The sequence below is a fragment of the Myxine glutinosa genome, chromosome 4 (assembly GCF_964187855.1).
Source record: "Myxine glutinosa chromosome 4, kmMyxGlut1.1, whole genome shotgun sequence".
NCBI lineage: Eukaryota > Metazoa > Chordata > Myxini > Myxiniformes > Myxinidae > Myxine > Myxine glutinosa.
In genome coordinates, this window is record NC_136264.1 from 62,340,778 (window position 1) to 62,358,309 (window position 17,532).

The 17,532-nt window shown below is 49.1% G+C and overlaps 1 protein-coding gene across 1 annotated transcript in view; it reads right to left on the reverse strand.

Annotated features, from left to right (window-relative positions):
* The window catches only part of LOC137425859 (uncharacterized), a 245,516-nt gene extending 228,438 nt beyond the window's left edge, over positions 1-17,078 (reverse strand). The window contains exons 1-5 of the mRNA XM_078775229.1: positions 16,713-17,078; positions 15,549-16,016; positions 13,652-14,033; positions 7,607-7,729; positions 4,479-4,604 (exon numbers count right to left, since the gene is read on the reverse strand). Coding sequence (XP_078631355.1) covers positions 4,479-4,604; positions 7,607-7,729; positions 13,652-14,033; positions 15,549-16,016; positions 16,713-17,078 — 1,465 coding nt within the window. The remainder of the gene's footprint in view (positions 1-4,478; positions 4,605-7,606; positions 7,730-13,651; positions 14,034-15,548; positions 16,017-16,712) is intronic.
* Between the last annotated feature and the right edge of the window lie 454 nt (positions 17,079-17,532).

Sequence of the window (17,532 nt, forward strand, 5' to 3'; positions counted from 1 at the left end):
CACCAAGCCGCCATTACACACGTGGTCTCATGTCGAGGAAGAAGGGGGCGGAGCCACAAGAAAAAGGTGTGGCACGTGAACTTGTCATCGGAGGTGGAGTCAGCGAGCCCTTACCGGCCAACCAGCGCCGAGGTGAGCCAACCAGTAGGCGTCATCAGAGCCGGCGGCTTGATTCCTACACCGTCAATAAAAGCGGCTGCATGGGACTGCTTCAGCAGTCGAGTGAGAAGGTTCAGAAGAGACGACTGAGAAGGTACAGAGCAGATGAGTGAGAGGGATGAGTGCGTCAAGAGAGCAAAGAGAGGAGAGCTGAGTGTGAAGGATCGGGAGGCAGAAGAGTGGGTCCGCTGACATTACGCCATCCATTCACGTTGTCGGCCCGCGTGAAACGAATACGTGCAGCTGCTGCCGGGTTTCGCCTTGAGCCCGGAGCGTGGACTGGAGCCAACCTCGATGCTGCGCACCGGCCCGGACCTTCCTACCCTGTCGTCTGCCTGGACCATTCTCCCCCTTCCAGCCATTCCTTCCTGCCATTCCCTGTCGTATGAGTCTGTTGGTTTTGTCCTGGGGTATAATATAAGACTGTTTTAAGGCTTGCCCTGTGTCCTTTTGCTCCTCTTCTTCTGTATATTACTTTCGTTTCCTCTTCTTTGGGTTTTTGTATAGAATTAATAAACCGATGCTTTGTTCCTTTTTATTCTTTGGGTTTTCCTCTCATCCGGTCGCTTTAGTCCCTTCTTCCCATTGAGTACCTGTGGCATGATTCGGCCAACGTTCGGAGTCAGGTTAGTCCTTTGTTAATGACTCGAGCTGCGGATTGCTAAACCGCTCGGCAATCTTCCATCTTATCCGCGGCTCGGGCGGGGCTCATTTCCTCGCTTACCGGAAGGCGCTGGTAATTAGGTCATAGGAATAATTGGCCTACTACCCTATTCAGCGCTGACCGGAAGTGACGTGATAGCTCCAGGACCGGCGGAGATGGCCAGCATAACAGGACAAGGGGATTAACCCCCCCCCCCCCCTTGCTAACGGGAGTGCCGTCCCCCGGATCCATAACAATATATATATATATATGTATATATATATATATATATATATATGTATATATATATATATATATGTATATATATATATATATATGTATATATATATATATATATGTATATATATATATATATATATATATATATATATATATATATATATATTATATATACGTATATATATATATATATATATATATATATATATATATATATATATATATATATATATATAACTATACTATATGCACCTCACTCTAATGCTTGTTTCTCACTAGAGAAAATTAGGCAAGGCCAAGCTGGGCCACGTGGCATTGTCCAACTAACGCAACCTGGAGTTGCTTTTCCGTTATTCTTGTTGAAATGTGGTTATTTTTTGTGGCGTGAATCTATCCCCCCTTTTCTCATACCTCTATAAGACCTCAGTATCAGTTTTCACGGGATGTCGAGGGTTTACCACAATCAATTTACTTGGTTGGAAAACTAATAATCTATCGACTTGAACCAATAATATTCTACAGATATAATAGCTGGCGAAGCCGGTGTTGTGAATAAACGCGTACGTATTATGTTGAAAACCAGATTATGCTGGATCCCTTGGCTTGAGAATTCCGAAGCTGTGACGCACCAAATCGCTCAATGGAGGCCGCCATCTTGAGGATGCGGAAGTATGCATAACAAATTGAAAAAAGTTCAATCGGAGTTTGTTTCACCCGTCTTTGTTTGATTCACCATCTTATGCACCTCTAATTTGTAATTAAAATACTTTAAGACCAACCTCGGCCCGCACGGGCCTGGTTATCTTCAACGAAAATCGTCACCAAACACCGGAACCAATGAGATGCGAGCATTTGAAAAAGTATTTCAGAAACCAAATCACTCAATGAAGGCCGCCATCTTCCGGATGCGGAAGTATGCATAAAAAAATTGCGAAAAAGTTCAATAGGAGTTTGATTCACCCGTCTTTGTTTGATTCACAATCTGATGCACCTCTAATGTGTAATTAAAATACTTTAAGACCAACCTTGTTATCTTCAACGAAAATCGTCACCAAACACCGGAACCAATGAGATTCGAGCATTTCAAAAATTATTTCAAAAAAGCTTATTACGTGTTTCGGAGGGTGAAAACGGCGTCAAATATTCTAAAATTGACGAAGAATTGTTTTTTAGAAATCTCGCGGCTGTCGGGGATAGTTTTTCACGGCGGGAAATATCCGAAGTTGAGACGGAATTCACCGAATTAATCAAGAAGGAGATTTTATCAATTTTAATCTCATCCAGAATGCAAATGGTGTCATTTTCGGTCTGAATTTGCGAAATTTTGTGAGCTGACCAATCAGCAATGAGCTTAGGTCAGCCAATCAGCGCGATCGACAAGGTTTGATTAACGACAGTCACACATTGCTGTTGAAACGGCGCTATCGTCTGACCTGTCGGCACTGATCTTACTGCAAGCTAACTTCTTCTGGTGGAGGAAGCCGCAGTGCCCGGAGAGAACCAGCCCTGACAGCGACTGAAGTTAGAAGACTACTCACATAATCTGAAAACGTATGTTAAGCCCAGTTAAAATTTCTTAAAATAGGCCCTAAGCTAGCACATCGTATAGTTACTTCCTTAAGCTTCTTGTGACATTTATTGTATGTAGGTATTGTGGAGGACTGTCTGCCCTTCTCTTTTACCAAGTCGTACCAGGTACGGTACCTACTACACCTACCTACTACCAACTACCTAACCCACTGATGCCATAGTGATGGGTAAAATAGTGGCAAGAGGCTTTGGCTTCGCCGACTCATTGCGGCTTTGCAGTCGGGTACTAGTAGAATACAAACAACCAAGCCAATTAACTCATCTCATGGCAAGGTTGACTGTTTTAAAAGCCTATTCCTATTTTAAAGAAGAAGAAGAAGCGCTAATGGGTTCTTCACCCAATGGTTCGAACGGAAACATTTATTATTCTACCAAACACGTGACATTTATTATTCTACCTACGACACAGAAGGTTATGCAAGATTATATTGTGGTATTTCTCAAGGCAATATAAAAATACATAAAATTACATGGAAGGTGCACACAAAAACAACAGCAACAAGAACGGCACACAGTAGAGAGCATACCTCCGCCTGGTTGGCCATATCGCTCAATGGTGAAGAATCACTTTAAAAATTCTACAGCTGGATCCGGATCCGGATCTTCACCAAAATCGAATCGATTCTTCCTCACACACACACAACCTGTCCAACAAGTTTCGTCCAAATCCATCCATAACTTTTTGAGATATCCTGCTGTGTATCGTTTTTGGCCCTATCTCCCAATGGTGAAGAATCACAAAAAAATTAAATAATTCTCATATCCAAATCCATATTCAGATCTTCACCAAAGTCGAATCCAATCGTCCTTGTCAGACACCCAACCGGTCCACCAAGTTTCATCCAAATCCGTCCACAACATTTTGAGATATCCTGCTATGTATAGTTTTTGGCCCTATCTCCCAATGGTGAAGAATCACTTAATAATTCTAGTAGCCGGATCCGGATCCGGATCTTCACCAAAATCTCATCCTTTTGTCCTGGTCACATACGCGACATCTCTGCCAAATTTCGTCCAAATCCGTCTTCAACTTTTTGAGATATTTTGTTCACAAACAAACGGACAGACAAACAGACAGGGGTGAAAACATAACTTCCATCCACCTTTGGTGGCGGAAGTTACAACAACAACAAGAACTCGAATAAGAACCACAACCACGTCAGTTAACTCAGGGCTGGCCACGTTGCCATACCCATGCTCATGGCAAACATAGCTAGACAGGTAACAGTCACAGTGACCGATTATGGTAACTTTTTGCTTTTAAACCCACAGACATTCTTGCAGAGCAAGCTGCTTGCTAACGGAACAAGCCAAAGATAACGCACATTTCTACCGCATACATAAATATAACTCACATTTCTAACGCATGCAAACACAGCTTGACTTGGCTCGGAAGCTAAACTCACCAAGTTTGAGTTTGGGACCTCCTTTCGGTTACAGCACTATGCCGAAGGTTGCGAATAACTAGCAGAGGTGCCCGGCGTTGCACGATGCTGCTCTAATCCTGTTGCCATTTTGAAGAAATCAAATTTTGTTTTGTTTTTCTATTTTTTGTTCCACTAACACTTCCCCACTTCCACTAAAGAATGGGGTCGGGGGTCATTTAATATTACCTTTCAGGTAGCTACAAAGGCTTAGGGACTATAGAGCATTGAAGAAAAAAATCCAAACTTTTTTTTTAATTCAAAAAAGGTTTTGTTTGCCTAAAACATTCTTTGGCACTCACTGGTGAACCTCTGAAAGTTTGATGAAGATCCGTTTGGCCATCTCTGAGAAAAATGTCAACACACACAAACATACATGCACACACAGATGACTCTATTTTAGTATAGATGAGCGTACTTACCACGGCATGTATTTTTGTCTTGTGGGTCCAAAGAATAACCACTTCGACAGCTGCATTCATACGTTCCGAAAATGTTTGTACAAAAATGGTGGCAGTTATGTTTGGAGCTTTTGCATTCATCAAAATCTGTGTACAACAAAAAAAGAGAATGTGCATCAAATATTAATTATCACCTTTATTAATCAGCATTATGTAATACTAGGGCATGCCCGTACTATATATATATCTAAAATTATATCACCCCCCTCTATTTACATGAAATGGTTTGGTCCATTCGCAAAGCCAAAGCGGACGGCTTGCGAGTACGGTGACAATCCCCCCCCCCCCCCCCCTCTATTTACATGAAATGGTTTGGTCCAAAGCGAATGGCTTGCGAGTACGGTGACAATCCCCCCCCTCTATTTACATGAAATGGTTTGGTCCAAAGCGAACGGCTTGCGAGTACGGTGACAATCCCCCCCCCCCCCCCTCTATTTACATGAAATGGTTTGGTCCAAAGCGAACGGCTTGCGAGTACGGTGACAATCCCCCCCCCCCCCCCCCCTCTATTTACATGCAATGGTTTGGTCCAAAGCGAACGGCTTGCGGAGTTTGGTAAAGAAATCGCCATAGCTCGGTAACTACTTCTCCGATTAATATGAAACCTTGAAAAGGCACATCCTCGGGTCCCCAGCAATATACCTGGCAAGTTTCAAGTATATCGGACCGGTAGTTGTCGAGAAACAGCGGTCGCATACACACACACAGACACACACACACACACACACACAGAGATTACTGGAATTATAGATAGATAAAATATTGGCAACCTTGCACTTTTTTCAAATAATGCACGATTTCTTCCAGAAAATTGTAGAAATTAAAAATCTTTTTGGTATCCACAAATGTATTTCTTTGGTTTGCAGTGGAACAAAACAAAAATAGCTGAAACAACTACTAAATCTTAACTTATTCCACAGAAATCCTAAAATGGCCCGGACAATATTATTGGCACCTCTTAGAAGTTGTTAGAAATAGTTAGATTTCAAGCAGGTAATTCTCCTTTAGTTTGGGATTGAACTCACCCGCAGTGAGTAACAGGTGCCTGCAATATAAAAATAACTCATTCAACCACTTTGAATAGACAAAAGGAGTCATTCTGCTGTTTTGTGTCACTGTGTGTACCACAATGAGCATGGAGAAAAGAAAGGAAACCAGAGAATTGTCTGAAGAGGTCAGACACAAGATTGTAGCCAAGCATGGACAATCTCAAGGCTACAAGTCCTTCTCCAGAGACCTTGATGTTCCTGTGTCCACCGTACGCAATGTTATCAGGAAGTTTAAGACCCATGGCACTGCAGCCAACCTCCCTGGATGTGGCCGCAAGAGAAAACTTGATAGAAGATTGAAGCAAAGGATTGTTTGAATGGTGGAGGAAGAACCTCGATCAACTGCCAAACAGATTCAAGCTGACCTTCAGACAAAGGGTATGACAGTTTCAACTCGCACCATCTGTCACCAACTCAATGAAAGGGGGTTACATGGTCGGAACCCGAGGAGGACCCCACTGCTGAGAGAGAGAGATATAAGAAAGCCCAACTGGAGTTGGCCAAAACACACACGAACAAGCCAAAATCCTTCTTGGAGAATGTCCTGTGGACAGATGAGACTAAATTAGAGCTTTTTGGTAAAGCACCTTTTGGTCATCTCTATGTTTACAGAAAACAAAATAAAGCCTTCAAAGAAAAGAACACCTTCCCTACAGTGAAACATGGAGGAGGTTCAGTGATATTTTGGGGTTGCTGAGTTGCCTCTGGCAGTGGGTGCCTTGAATGTGTGCATGTCATCATGAAGTCAGGAGATTACCAAGGTATTTTGGAGCACAATGTTCAACCCAGTGTCAGAAAGCTGGGTCTCCATCGAAGGTCATGGGTCTTGCAGCAGGACAATGACCTCAAACACACTTCAAAAAGCACCCAGGAATGGTTCAAGACAAAACGCTGGACTGTTCTGAAGTCACCAGAAATAAGTCCAGATCTAAATCCCATTGAACACATGTGGGGAAATCTGAAACAGCAGTTGGGAGAAGACACCCTTCAAATCTGGGAAAACTGGAGCAGTTTGCACAAGAAGAGTGGGCAAAACTGTCAGTAGAGAAGTGTAGGAAGCTCATTCATGGCTATAGGACGTGCTTGACTGCAGGTATTTTGTCCAAAGGCTGTGTGTCCTACCAAATATTAAGTCTAGGGTGTCAATAATTTTGTCAATGCCATTTTTTTCTGATTTAAAAGGATATATTAAATTCTGAATCAAAAACAACGGCTCTGTAATATAAACATTAAATAAAGAATTGTGGAGACCAAATACTTTTGTCAATTTCAACTTCTTTTTAGAGAAAATTGTGAGTTATTTGAAAAAATTGCAAGAGTGCCAATATTTTTGGACACAACTGTATACCTCCACCTGCATTATTACATCATTATACATACTTGTACAATGTTTGATTTGAATCCATTCAGCTGTTCTCAGGCATCAAATTTTTACCTGACATATGACCTCCTAGCTCACCAGAATAACAAAATTACCTGACTACTCACCTTTGATTTTAAAATATAATCGGTTCATCTTTACATCATAATATACACTTATACTAAGTTTGTTTAAAATCCCATCACTGGTTCACGAGTTGGCACGGCAACATAATTTTTTACTTAACATGACCTCTGACCTTTGACCTCTTGACCCCAAAATCTAAGCAGTTCATCTTTTCAACATTATACATATATGTACCAAGTTTGACTTAGATCCCTTCAGCCATTCTCAAGTTATCACGGTATAAACGAAACCTATCACGGACGGACAGCCGGACTGACAACCTGAAAACATAATACCTCCGGCGACTTCATCGGCTTCAAAGTATTCTGTTGTATTTTAGAAATTGAATCATATCGAAAGACAAATTCAACAAAAAGCAGTAAATATGCAGTACAGAAATTAATTATATATTGAATGCAGAATGAATGAGATTTCTAACATGAACTTCGCTCTTACCAAGTGAAACAAAATAAATATTTTAAACGAGTCATTAAAATTTCAAATGTAGAAGCCATGATTACATCACACATGATGTCACAATATTATTTTCTTACCAACACAGTTGTGTTGCATGTCATCGAGTAGTTGAAAGCCAGGATTGCAGTCACAAGTCCAGCCATTGTTTTTAAAAATACATCTTCCATTTGTGCATGGCAGATTAAGACAAGGTGAAGTGTCTGCAGGGGAAAAAATATGGGAGAAAGGAATTGGAGGAAAAGGGTGAGGGTTGAAGAGGGGTGGAGGAGTGGGGGGGCGGTAGAGGAGAGGGTAGGAATGGAGGTGTGGGGAAGGTGGTGGAGGAGAGGAGAGGCATTATGAATGATCACTCGAATATGGCCATTGTAATAGACAAAAGCACAAAGACTTTTTTCGATTGTACATTGCTGATCTTTTATAAAAATTACATAAAATTGGATATTTATAGTCACAATGAAGATTTGTTGACGAAAAAGGAAACAATAATAACTTGGTAAAAGCTAAATATCTCAAACTGATAAAAATATGTGTGATAAATCGACAACAGTGAAATAATTATTTGTGATAAGATCCTTTTAAGGTGAAATGCAATTCGAGCCTTGGCATTCAAGTGATAACACCACACATTCAGATGAGTATTACCAGCAGTCGTTGTGAACAGAAATGTGGTGGTGGATATGCCAGTAGTTGGCGCAACTGAAATGGAGGTGGATGGAGGTTATGTTTTCACCCTTCCTCAACACATGACCAAGCCATCTCAACCTGTTCCTCTTCACAGCATCAATCATGGGCTCTATTCCCATCATCTTTCGCAATTCATCATTTGTCTTCCTCTCTCTCAACGAAACTCCGCACATCCACCGAACCATTTGCATTTCCACCCTTTCCAGCCTTGGTTGCTGCTCTACGTTCATTACCCATGTCTCGCTCCCATAAATCATAACACTTCTCACACATGCAGCATACACCTTTCCATTCAGCTTCAATGACACTCCCCTCCTCATCAGCACGCCACTCAGTTCCCGAAACTTCTTCCATGCACATCTCACTCCGGCAAACGTTGCCGAGTCTGATCCACCTTCTCCATTCAGCATGTCTCCGAGGTAGCAAAATGTTTTCACACCTTCGAGCTTCATGCCGTCTCCAAGATCCAACTCAACATTTCCTCCATCTGCAGCTCCCTCTGTGCACACCTTACATTTGAATGTAGCTGCCACACTGGTTAATGACCCTCTCGGCTGCATTTTTGATGAACCCACTCAGCGCACATTGTACATTGAATGGAGTTCACTCCGACACCCTTCCTGTACACAGCACATGGCCACTTCCCAGTTCTTTCCATCTCACCACATGCTTTACCTCTTGCCATCACCTTAGTCTTTCCGATATTCCCCTTCAGACCTTTTGTCTCCATAATTTTCCTTCCACTTGTTCATCGTTTTCTTTCAGTCCATCCATACTTTCCACAATCAACACCAGATCAACTGCAAACAACAACTCCCACGGTAAACCCTCCTTTACGTTCTGAGCCAGCACCTGCATCACAGCTACAAATAGTAGTGGACTTCGTACCGACCCCTGATGCACTCCCACCTTCACCTCAAACTCACCACTTTTCCCGTCCTTCGTCCTTACAGCTGTGCACGCTCTTTTGTACACTGCCATTACTACTCTGATCAACCATTCCTCCACTCCTAACTTCCTCACTGCCCATGTCAATACTTCGCGTGGAACCCTATCGAATGCTTTCTCCAGATCAACAAACCCAAGAAACAACTTCTTCCTCTTCTCCATGTACTTCTGAACCTGCCTCACAATAAAGAGCGCGTCTGTCGCTCCTCTTCCTGGCATAAATCCAAACTGCATTTCGTCGATTTTCACCTTCTTCCTTATCCGTCCTCTCCAAAACCCTTTCCAATACCTTCATTCCATGCTCCAATAACTTTATCGCTCAATACGAACCACAGTCCAGAGGGTCACCTTTCCCCTTGTATAGAGGGACATGGGTACTCAGATCCCAATCCACTGGAATGCGGCCTTCTTTCACCACCAGATTGCAGATCTCTGTCATTCCCTTCACACACCAATTTCCTGCTGCCTTCAACATATCTCCCACAACTCCCGTCAGCCCTCCCGCTTTTCTACTCTTCATTGCTTTTATGGCTTCCTCAACTTCCTTCTCGGTTATCTTCTCTGCCGGTCCTAAAACTGGGTTACTCTCTATGTTGCCATCCCATTCATTCTCTGTATTCAACAGCATTTCCATATATATTTTCCATCTTCCTTTAATTCCATCTGGGTCCACAACGATTTGTCCCACTTCATCCTTCAAGCAACTCACCCCATCACATCACACCTCTCTTTCGCTATCTGCTTTGCAATCATGAATACCGCTCTCTGACCCTCTTCCGAATCCAAGCGTTCTCCGAACATTTTCCTACATGCCTCCTGGGCCTTTGCTCCCTCTTTCTTTGCAGCCCTCTTGGCTGCCTTATAACTTTCATGCTCTGCTTTTTCTGCTCCCGTATCCTTCGCCTTCTGCCACTCCTTGAACTTCCTCCTCTTCTCATCAATCCTCTTTCCAACTTCATCATCGCACCACCATGTTTCCGAGTGCCTCGGTGGTCCTTTTGTCCATCCACATACCTCACCAACGGCTCCCAACAGACTAGCTTTCATTGACATCCAACCACTTTCAAGCTCAACCACATCATCCTCTACCCTACTCAGCCTCTCTTTTAATGCCTCCCTTACTGTCACCTCTTTCAACCTCCACACCTTCACTCTCGGTTGGTACTTCACGTGCCGTGCTCTCCTCGCACCTTTCACCCTTATGTCGCAGACAACCAAGTGGTGCTGTGAAACAGCCTCCTCCCCCGGGATCACCTTTGTGTCCCGGAGGTGCCCCCTATCTCGCCTACACACCATCAGGTAGTCAACGGTTGTCGTCGTCCCACCTGACGTGTATGTAACAAGCTTATTATCCTCTTTCTGGAACTGAGTATTACAAATCAATCAATTGAGTTATGTTCTATGCTGTCCACTCCTGTAATCTTGTGGCTTTCCCGCTTTTGAAAGAATGCACCAGCAATGGCCATCCCATTCCTTGCCACCAACTCTTGACCCTTTCTATTCGTCATTCCCCAACCAAATTTACTAACACATTCCTCTTCACCCAGCTCTGCAAATCCCATATGCACATTAATGCCCCAAACGATGCACAGCATCACCTCCAGCTCAACCATTCCCATCATCTTCTCCAGTGCGTCCCCAAATTCCTGCTTCTCTGTGCCAGTCCTTCCCGCTTGTGGCCCATATGCCGATGTAACACACAAATTTTCCTCCATATCACAACCCATGCCCTAACTATCCATCCCTTCCATCTTTCCACTCTTATCACCTGCTTGCTGATCTCTTCCGGTACTATTATTCCCACACCATTATTCCTTCCATCCCCACCCACGTGCACCAGCATGTGTCCTCTTATTAACCTACTCACCCTGTCTCCTTTCCATTTCTTTTTTCTTTCCATTTTCGAAAAACATTTTTTGTTTTAAATTTTATATAAGAAAAAATAAGAAAAAAGAAAACGACATCGGCAAAATGATCGATTCAAAGAATGGTGCAACAGTCGTACACGAAGATATGGATTTTTTTTCAGGATGTTTGACAAAATAATAAATATTCCTGGTAGAAGCTCACCTGGTAGAAAAAGGCAGTATACTACAAAAAACAACGGTATTTTAAACGGTATCACAGCATTAAAAAAACCAATTTCAATGGTAGAGAGAAGGCAGGGCAGCATGTAGAATAATACTAATGTAATCATAAGACTTTAAACAAACAAACAGAAAAATACCTATTTTGGGGGGCAACACCCAACCCCTCCCCACCCCATCCACAACCCCACAACCCCACTCCTTCCCCATCCCTCCGTAGACCCCTTCAGGTCCCGTTTTTTACATTGCCGTGAACAAACATTGGAACATCACAGATGGTGAAGGTCATCATGAAGTTTCATCAACATTGTGTGTGTGGTATCGGAGAAGGGAGCAAATACCTATTTCAGGGGACAAACCTCTCATAAACCACCTTAAGGCCCCATTTTTTTAATGCCGTGAACAAACTTTCTTACATCACAAGTGATGAAGGTTGTGGTCAAGTTTCATCGAAATGGTGTGTATAATTTCAGTGGAAAAAGCAAATTCCCATTTTTGGGGGTTCAAACCTGGATCCACTTTGACCCCCGGTATAACCCCTTAGAGTTAGACCCTGATAGACCGCGGAGACCCTGATTTTTAGCCGCGTCGCAGACGCTGCTCATAGAGTGCCCTCTGCTGTTGTTCTTGTTCTTCTTGTTCTTGTTGTTCTTGCAGAGAAGACAAAACCTCAAAGCTCCACCCATTCTGGGAACCATAGCTCCACCCATTCTGGGAGAGGCTTCATATAAACAAATATCCACCATTTTATTAACTCGCATAGCTTTGAGGCCTGTTTTGTAGGCCTGTGGTGTCTTGCTCTCTCACACAGTTTTATTTCAAATCAAATTCGATATATCATTTCATTTTTCACAGTCGCTAACATAGTTTTAGACTCGGTTGAAAAAAAACGGGAAGAAAATCCGATGAAAGTTGCCCTTTATAGAAGGAAATGAATTCTCAAAGGCCTGTAACTTCAAGTCCATTGAGATAATTTTTTTTTAAATCGCGGCATGGTCAGTCATACACCGCCCGAAATAACAGACGGGAAAATGCCGAGATATATATATTTTGTTTAAATCGCGGCATGGTCAGTCATACACCGCCTGAAATAACAGATGGGAAAATGCCGAGATATATTAAAAATTCGTCCATTTGATGACAATCGTCACGATTAAATATTTAATTTATACGTCGTCACAATAATGTGGAGAGAGGAGCATAGCTTCGTTCACGTGTCACCACATACGGGAAATTGCCGAGATATATATTTTTTAAATCGCGGCATGGTCAGTCATACACCGCCTGAAATAACAGATGGGAAAAGGGGGTTCGCACGCCCCTGCGCCACCCCCGCGCCACCCCCCTAAATCCGCCACGTCCTGTGCCTATAACATCGACGTTATAGGCACAGCTGCATCTAGGCATTGTGTAACATCGACGCGGCTTTTGTTTTAATTAAAACTTGTTTTTCATGCCATGAACAAACTTGAGTTGCAGCATTAAAAAATATCATTTGTGCCAAGCTTGGTCACAAGTCCCATTAGCAGGTTCAGAGAAGAAGATGCAAGTGCTTACGGACTGACGGACAGCCAAACCGTGGTACAAGCTCCCTGGAACTAAGGTGAGCTAAAAAAGGAAGCAGACCTTTTATTGTGTTTTCACATCCTTTCTCGTAGAGAGAAGTATATTATCTTGCAAGTGCATGCTGGGTGTTTGTAATTATTACCACACAATGTGTGAAAAAAGACAGATGTGGTTGTATTTGTTTAAATTAACAATTAATCTGCAGTTGTGAAAGAATGAGAAGAGCCATGAAAATAGATAACCTTCCAGGATTGTGATGCCTGTAATGTTGATTCTCATGGTGTCACAACACATGTCAATTCAACAGTGGTTGACTCTGGAGTGGTTGTTGTTGTTGTTTCAGTTGTTGTTGGTGCTGTGCATGAAATAATGATGATAATGCTGTGTTTACAAGTACAAGACAGGAATTACATTCCATGATTTAACATTCCAAGTCTAAACCTACCATCTGCCAATTTTATAATTTTACCAGAAAAAGTCAATCGTGACGCTTTCATCGAGTTCATTGAAAGAATTCATGGATTGTTTCAGGACATTGAATTTTTTAGTTGAAAATTTGAAGCAAAAAAACGAGTTCCTTTTTGCACTTGTTGAGGATCGGATATCATTGAAACCAAGTTGTACCTTTGATTGGAATGTGTATTTGATTGCAATGACAGATCAAAAGTAAAAAACAAAACAGGTAAATAATGCTCTTCTGATTTATAGTTGTTATTGTTTTGTTCTGGATCAGAAATGTTGTTCCACAACAGGTGGATTAATGTAAATATTTTCTGCAAATTTATTAGCTGCCTGCAAGTCTGAAATCACACAAAGTAATGCATGAAGTTGAGATACCTTCTGTGGTGGTGGCCTCTGGGGTCGTGGTGGTCGGCTCCGGGGTCGTGGTGGTGGTGGTCTGCTCCGGGGTCGTGGTGGTGGTGGTCGGCTCCGGGGTCGTAGTGGTGGTGGTCGCCTCCGGGGTCGTGGTGGCGGTGGTCGGCTCCGGGGTCGTGGTGGTGGTGGTCGGCTCCGGGGTTGTGGTTGTGGGCTCCGGGGTCGTGGTTGTGGGCTCCGGGGTCGTGGTTGTGGGCTCCGGGGTCGTGGTTGTGGGCCCCGGGGTCGTGGTTGTGGGCTCCGGGGTCGTTGTGGTCGGCTCCGGGGTCGTGGTGGTCGGCTCCGGCGTCGTGGTGGTCGGCTCTGGGGTCGTGGTTGTGGGCTCCGGGGTCGTGGTGGTCGGCTCCGGGGTCGTGGTGGTGGGCTCCGGGGTCGTGGTGGTCGGCTCCGGGGTCGTGGTTGTGGGCTCCGGGGTCGTGGTGGTCGGCTCCGGGGTCGTGGTGGTCGGCTCCGGGATCGTGGTGGTCGGCTCCGGGGTCGTGGTTGTGGGCTCTGGGGTCGTGGTGGTCGGCTCCGGGGTCGTGGTGGTCGGCTCCGGGGTCGTGGTGGTCGGCTCCGGGGTCGTGGTTGTGGGCTCCGGGGTCGTGGTTGTGGGCTCCGGGGTCGTGGTGGTCGGCTCCGGGGTCGTGGTGGTCGGCTCCGGGGTCGTGGTGGTCGGCTCCGGGGTCGTGGTTGTGGGCTCCGGGGTCATGCTTGTGGGCTCCGGGGTCGTTGTGGTCGGCTCCGGGGTCGTGGTGGTCGGCTCCGGGGTCGTGGTGGTCGGCTCCGGGGTCGTGGTGGTCGGCTCCGGGGTCGTGGTGGTCGGCTCCGGGGTCGTGGTTGTGGGCTCCGGAGTCGTGGTGGTCGGCTCCGGGGTCGTGATGGTCGGCTCCGGGGTCGTGGTGGTCGGCTCCGGGGTCGTGGTGGTCGGCTCCGGGGTCGTGGTGGTCGGCTCCGGGGTCGTGGTGGTCGGCTCCGGGGTCGTGGTTGTCGGCTCCGGGGTCGTGGTGGTCGGCTCCGGGGTCGTGGTGGTCGGCTCCGGGGTAATGGTTGTGGGCTCCGGGGTCGTTGTGGTCGGCTCCGGGGTCGTGGTGGTCGGCTCCGGGGTCGTGGTGGTCGGCTCCGGGGTCGTGGTGGTCGGCTCCGGGGTCGTGGTGGTCGGCTCCGGGGTCGTGGTGGTCGGCTCCGGGGTCGTGGTGGTCGGCTCCGGGGTCGTGGTGGTCGGCTCCGGGGTCGTGGTGGTCGACTCCGGGGTCGTGGTGGTCGACTCCGGGGTCGTGGTGGTCGGCTCCGGGGTCGTGGTGGTCGGCTCCGGGGTCGTGGTGGTCGGCTCCGGGGTCGTGGTGGTCGGCTCCGGGGTCGTGGTGGTGGGCTCCGGGGTCGTGGTGGTCGGCTCCGGGGTCGTGGTGGTCGGCTCCGGGGTCGTGGTGGTCGGCTCCGGGGTCGTGGTGGTGGGCTCCGGGGTCGTGGTGGTCAGCCCTGGGGTCGTGGTGGTGGGCTCAGGGGTCGTGGTGATGGGCTCAGGGGTCGTGGTGGTGGGCTCCGGGGTCGTGGTGGTCGGCTCCGGGGTCGTGGTGGTGGGCTCCGGGGTCGTGGTGGTCGGCTCCGGGGTCGTGGTTGTCGGATCCGGGGTCGTGGTTGTCGGCTCCGGGGTCGTGGTGGTCGGCTCCGCGGTCGTGGTGGTCGGCTCCGGGGTTGTGGTGGTCGGCTCTGGGGTGGTGGTGGTCGGCTCCGGGGTCGTGGTGGTCGGCTCCGGGGTCGTGGTTGTGGGCTCCGAGGTCGTGGTGGTGGGCTCCGGGGTCGTGGTGGTGGTGTCCGGGGTCGTGGTGGTGGGCTCCGGGGTCTTGGTTGTCGGCTCCGGAATCGAGGTCGTCGGCACCGGGGTCGTGGTCGGCTCCCGGGTCGTGGTGGTCGGCTCCGGGGTCGTGGTGGTCGGCTCCGGGGTCGTGGTGGTCGGCTCCGGGGTCGTGGTTGTGGGCTCAGGGGTCGTGGTTGTCGGATCCGGGGTCGTGGTTGTCGGCTCCGGGGTCGTGGTGGTCGGCTCCGGGGTCGTGGTGGTCGGCTCCGGGGTCGTGGTGGTCGGCTCCGGGGTCGTGGTGGTGGGCTCCGGGGTCTTGGTTGTCGGCTCCGGAATCGAGGTCGTCGGCACCGGGGTCGTGGTCGGCTCCCGGGTCGTGGTGTTCGGCTCCGGGGTCGTGGTGGTCGGCTCCGGGGTCGTGGTGGTCGGCTCCGGGGTCGTGGTTGTGGGCTCAGGGGTCGTGGTTGTCGGCTCCGGGGTTGTGGTGGTGGGCTCAGGGGTCGTGGTGGTGGGCTCCATGGTTGTGGGCCCCGGGGTCATGGTGGTCGGCTCCGGGGTCGTGGTTGTGGGCTCCGGGGTCGTGGTGGTCGGCTCCGGGGTCGTGGTTGTGGGCTCCGGGGTCGTGGTGGTCGGCTCCGGGGTCGTGGTTGTGGGCTCCGGGGTCGTGGTGGTCGGCTCCGGGGTCGTGGTGGTCGGCTCCGGGGTCGTGGTGGTCGGCTCCGGGGTCGTGGTGGTCGGCTCCGGGGTCGTGGTGGTCGGCTCCGGGGTCGTGGTGGTCGGCTCCGGGGTCGTGGTGGTGGGCTCCGGGGTTGTGGTGGTGGGCTCAGGGGTCGTGGTGGTGGGCTCCATGGTTGTGGGCCCCGGGGTCGTGGTTGTGGGCTCCGGGGTCATGGTGGTCGGCTCCGGGGTCGTGGTTGTGGGCTCCGGGGTCGTGGTGGTCGGCTCCGGGGTCGTGGTGGTCGGCTCCGGGGTCGTGGTGGTCGGCTCCGGGGTCGTGGTGGTCGGCTCCGGGGTCGTGGTGGTGGGCTCCGGGGTCGTGGTGGCGGACTCCGGGGTCGTGGTGGTGGGCTCCGGGGTCGTGGTGGTCGGCTCCGGGGTCGTGGTGGTCGGCTCCGGGGTCGTGGTGGTCGGCTCAGGGGTCGTGGTGGTCAGCTCTGGGGTCGTGGTGGTCGGCTCCGGGGTCGTGGTTGTCGGCTCCGGGGTCGTGGTTGTGAGCTCTGGGGTCGTGGTGGTCGGCTCCGGGGCCGTGGTGGTAGGCTCCGGGGTCGTGGTGGTCGGCTCCGGGGTCGTGGTTGTCGGCTCCGGGGTCGTGGTGGTCGGCTCCGGGGTCGTGGTGGTCGGCTCTGGGGTCGTGGTGGTCGGCTCTGGGGTCGTGGTGGTCGGCTCCGGGGTCGTGGTGGTGGGCTCCGGGGTCGTGGTGGTGGGCTCAGGGGTCGTGGTTGTGGGCCCAGGGGCCGTGGTGGTCGGCTCCGGGGTCATGGTGGTCTCCGGGGTCATGGTGGTCGGCTCCGGGGTCGTGGTGGTCGGTTCCGGGGTCGTGGTGGTCGGCTCCGGGGTTGTGGTTGTGGGCTCCGGGGTCGTGGTGGTGGGCTCAGGGGTCGTGGTGGTCATCTCCGGGGTCGTGGTGGTGGGCTCAGGGGTCGTGGTGGTGGGCGTCGTGGTGGTCGGCTCCGGGGTCGTGGTTGTCGGCTGCGGGGTCGTGGTGGTCGGCTCCGGGGTCGTCGGCTGCGGAGTCGTAGTGGTCGGCTCCGGGGTCGTGGTGGTCGGCTCCGGGGTCGTGGTTGTGGGCTCCGGGGTCGTGGTTGTGGGCTCCGGGGTCGTGGTTGTGGGCTCCGGGGTCGTGGTGGTCGGCTCCGGGGTCGTGGTGGTCGGCTCCGGGGTCGTGGTTGTCAGCTGCGGGGTCGTGGTGGTCGCCTCCGGGGTCGTGGTTGTCGGCTGCGGGGTCGTGGTTGTGGGCTCCGGGGTCGTGGTTGTGGGCTCCGGGGTCGTGGTTGTCGGCTCCGGGGTCGTGGTTGTCGGCTGCGGGGTCGTGGTTGTCGGCTCCGGGGTCGTGGTTGTCGGCTGT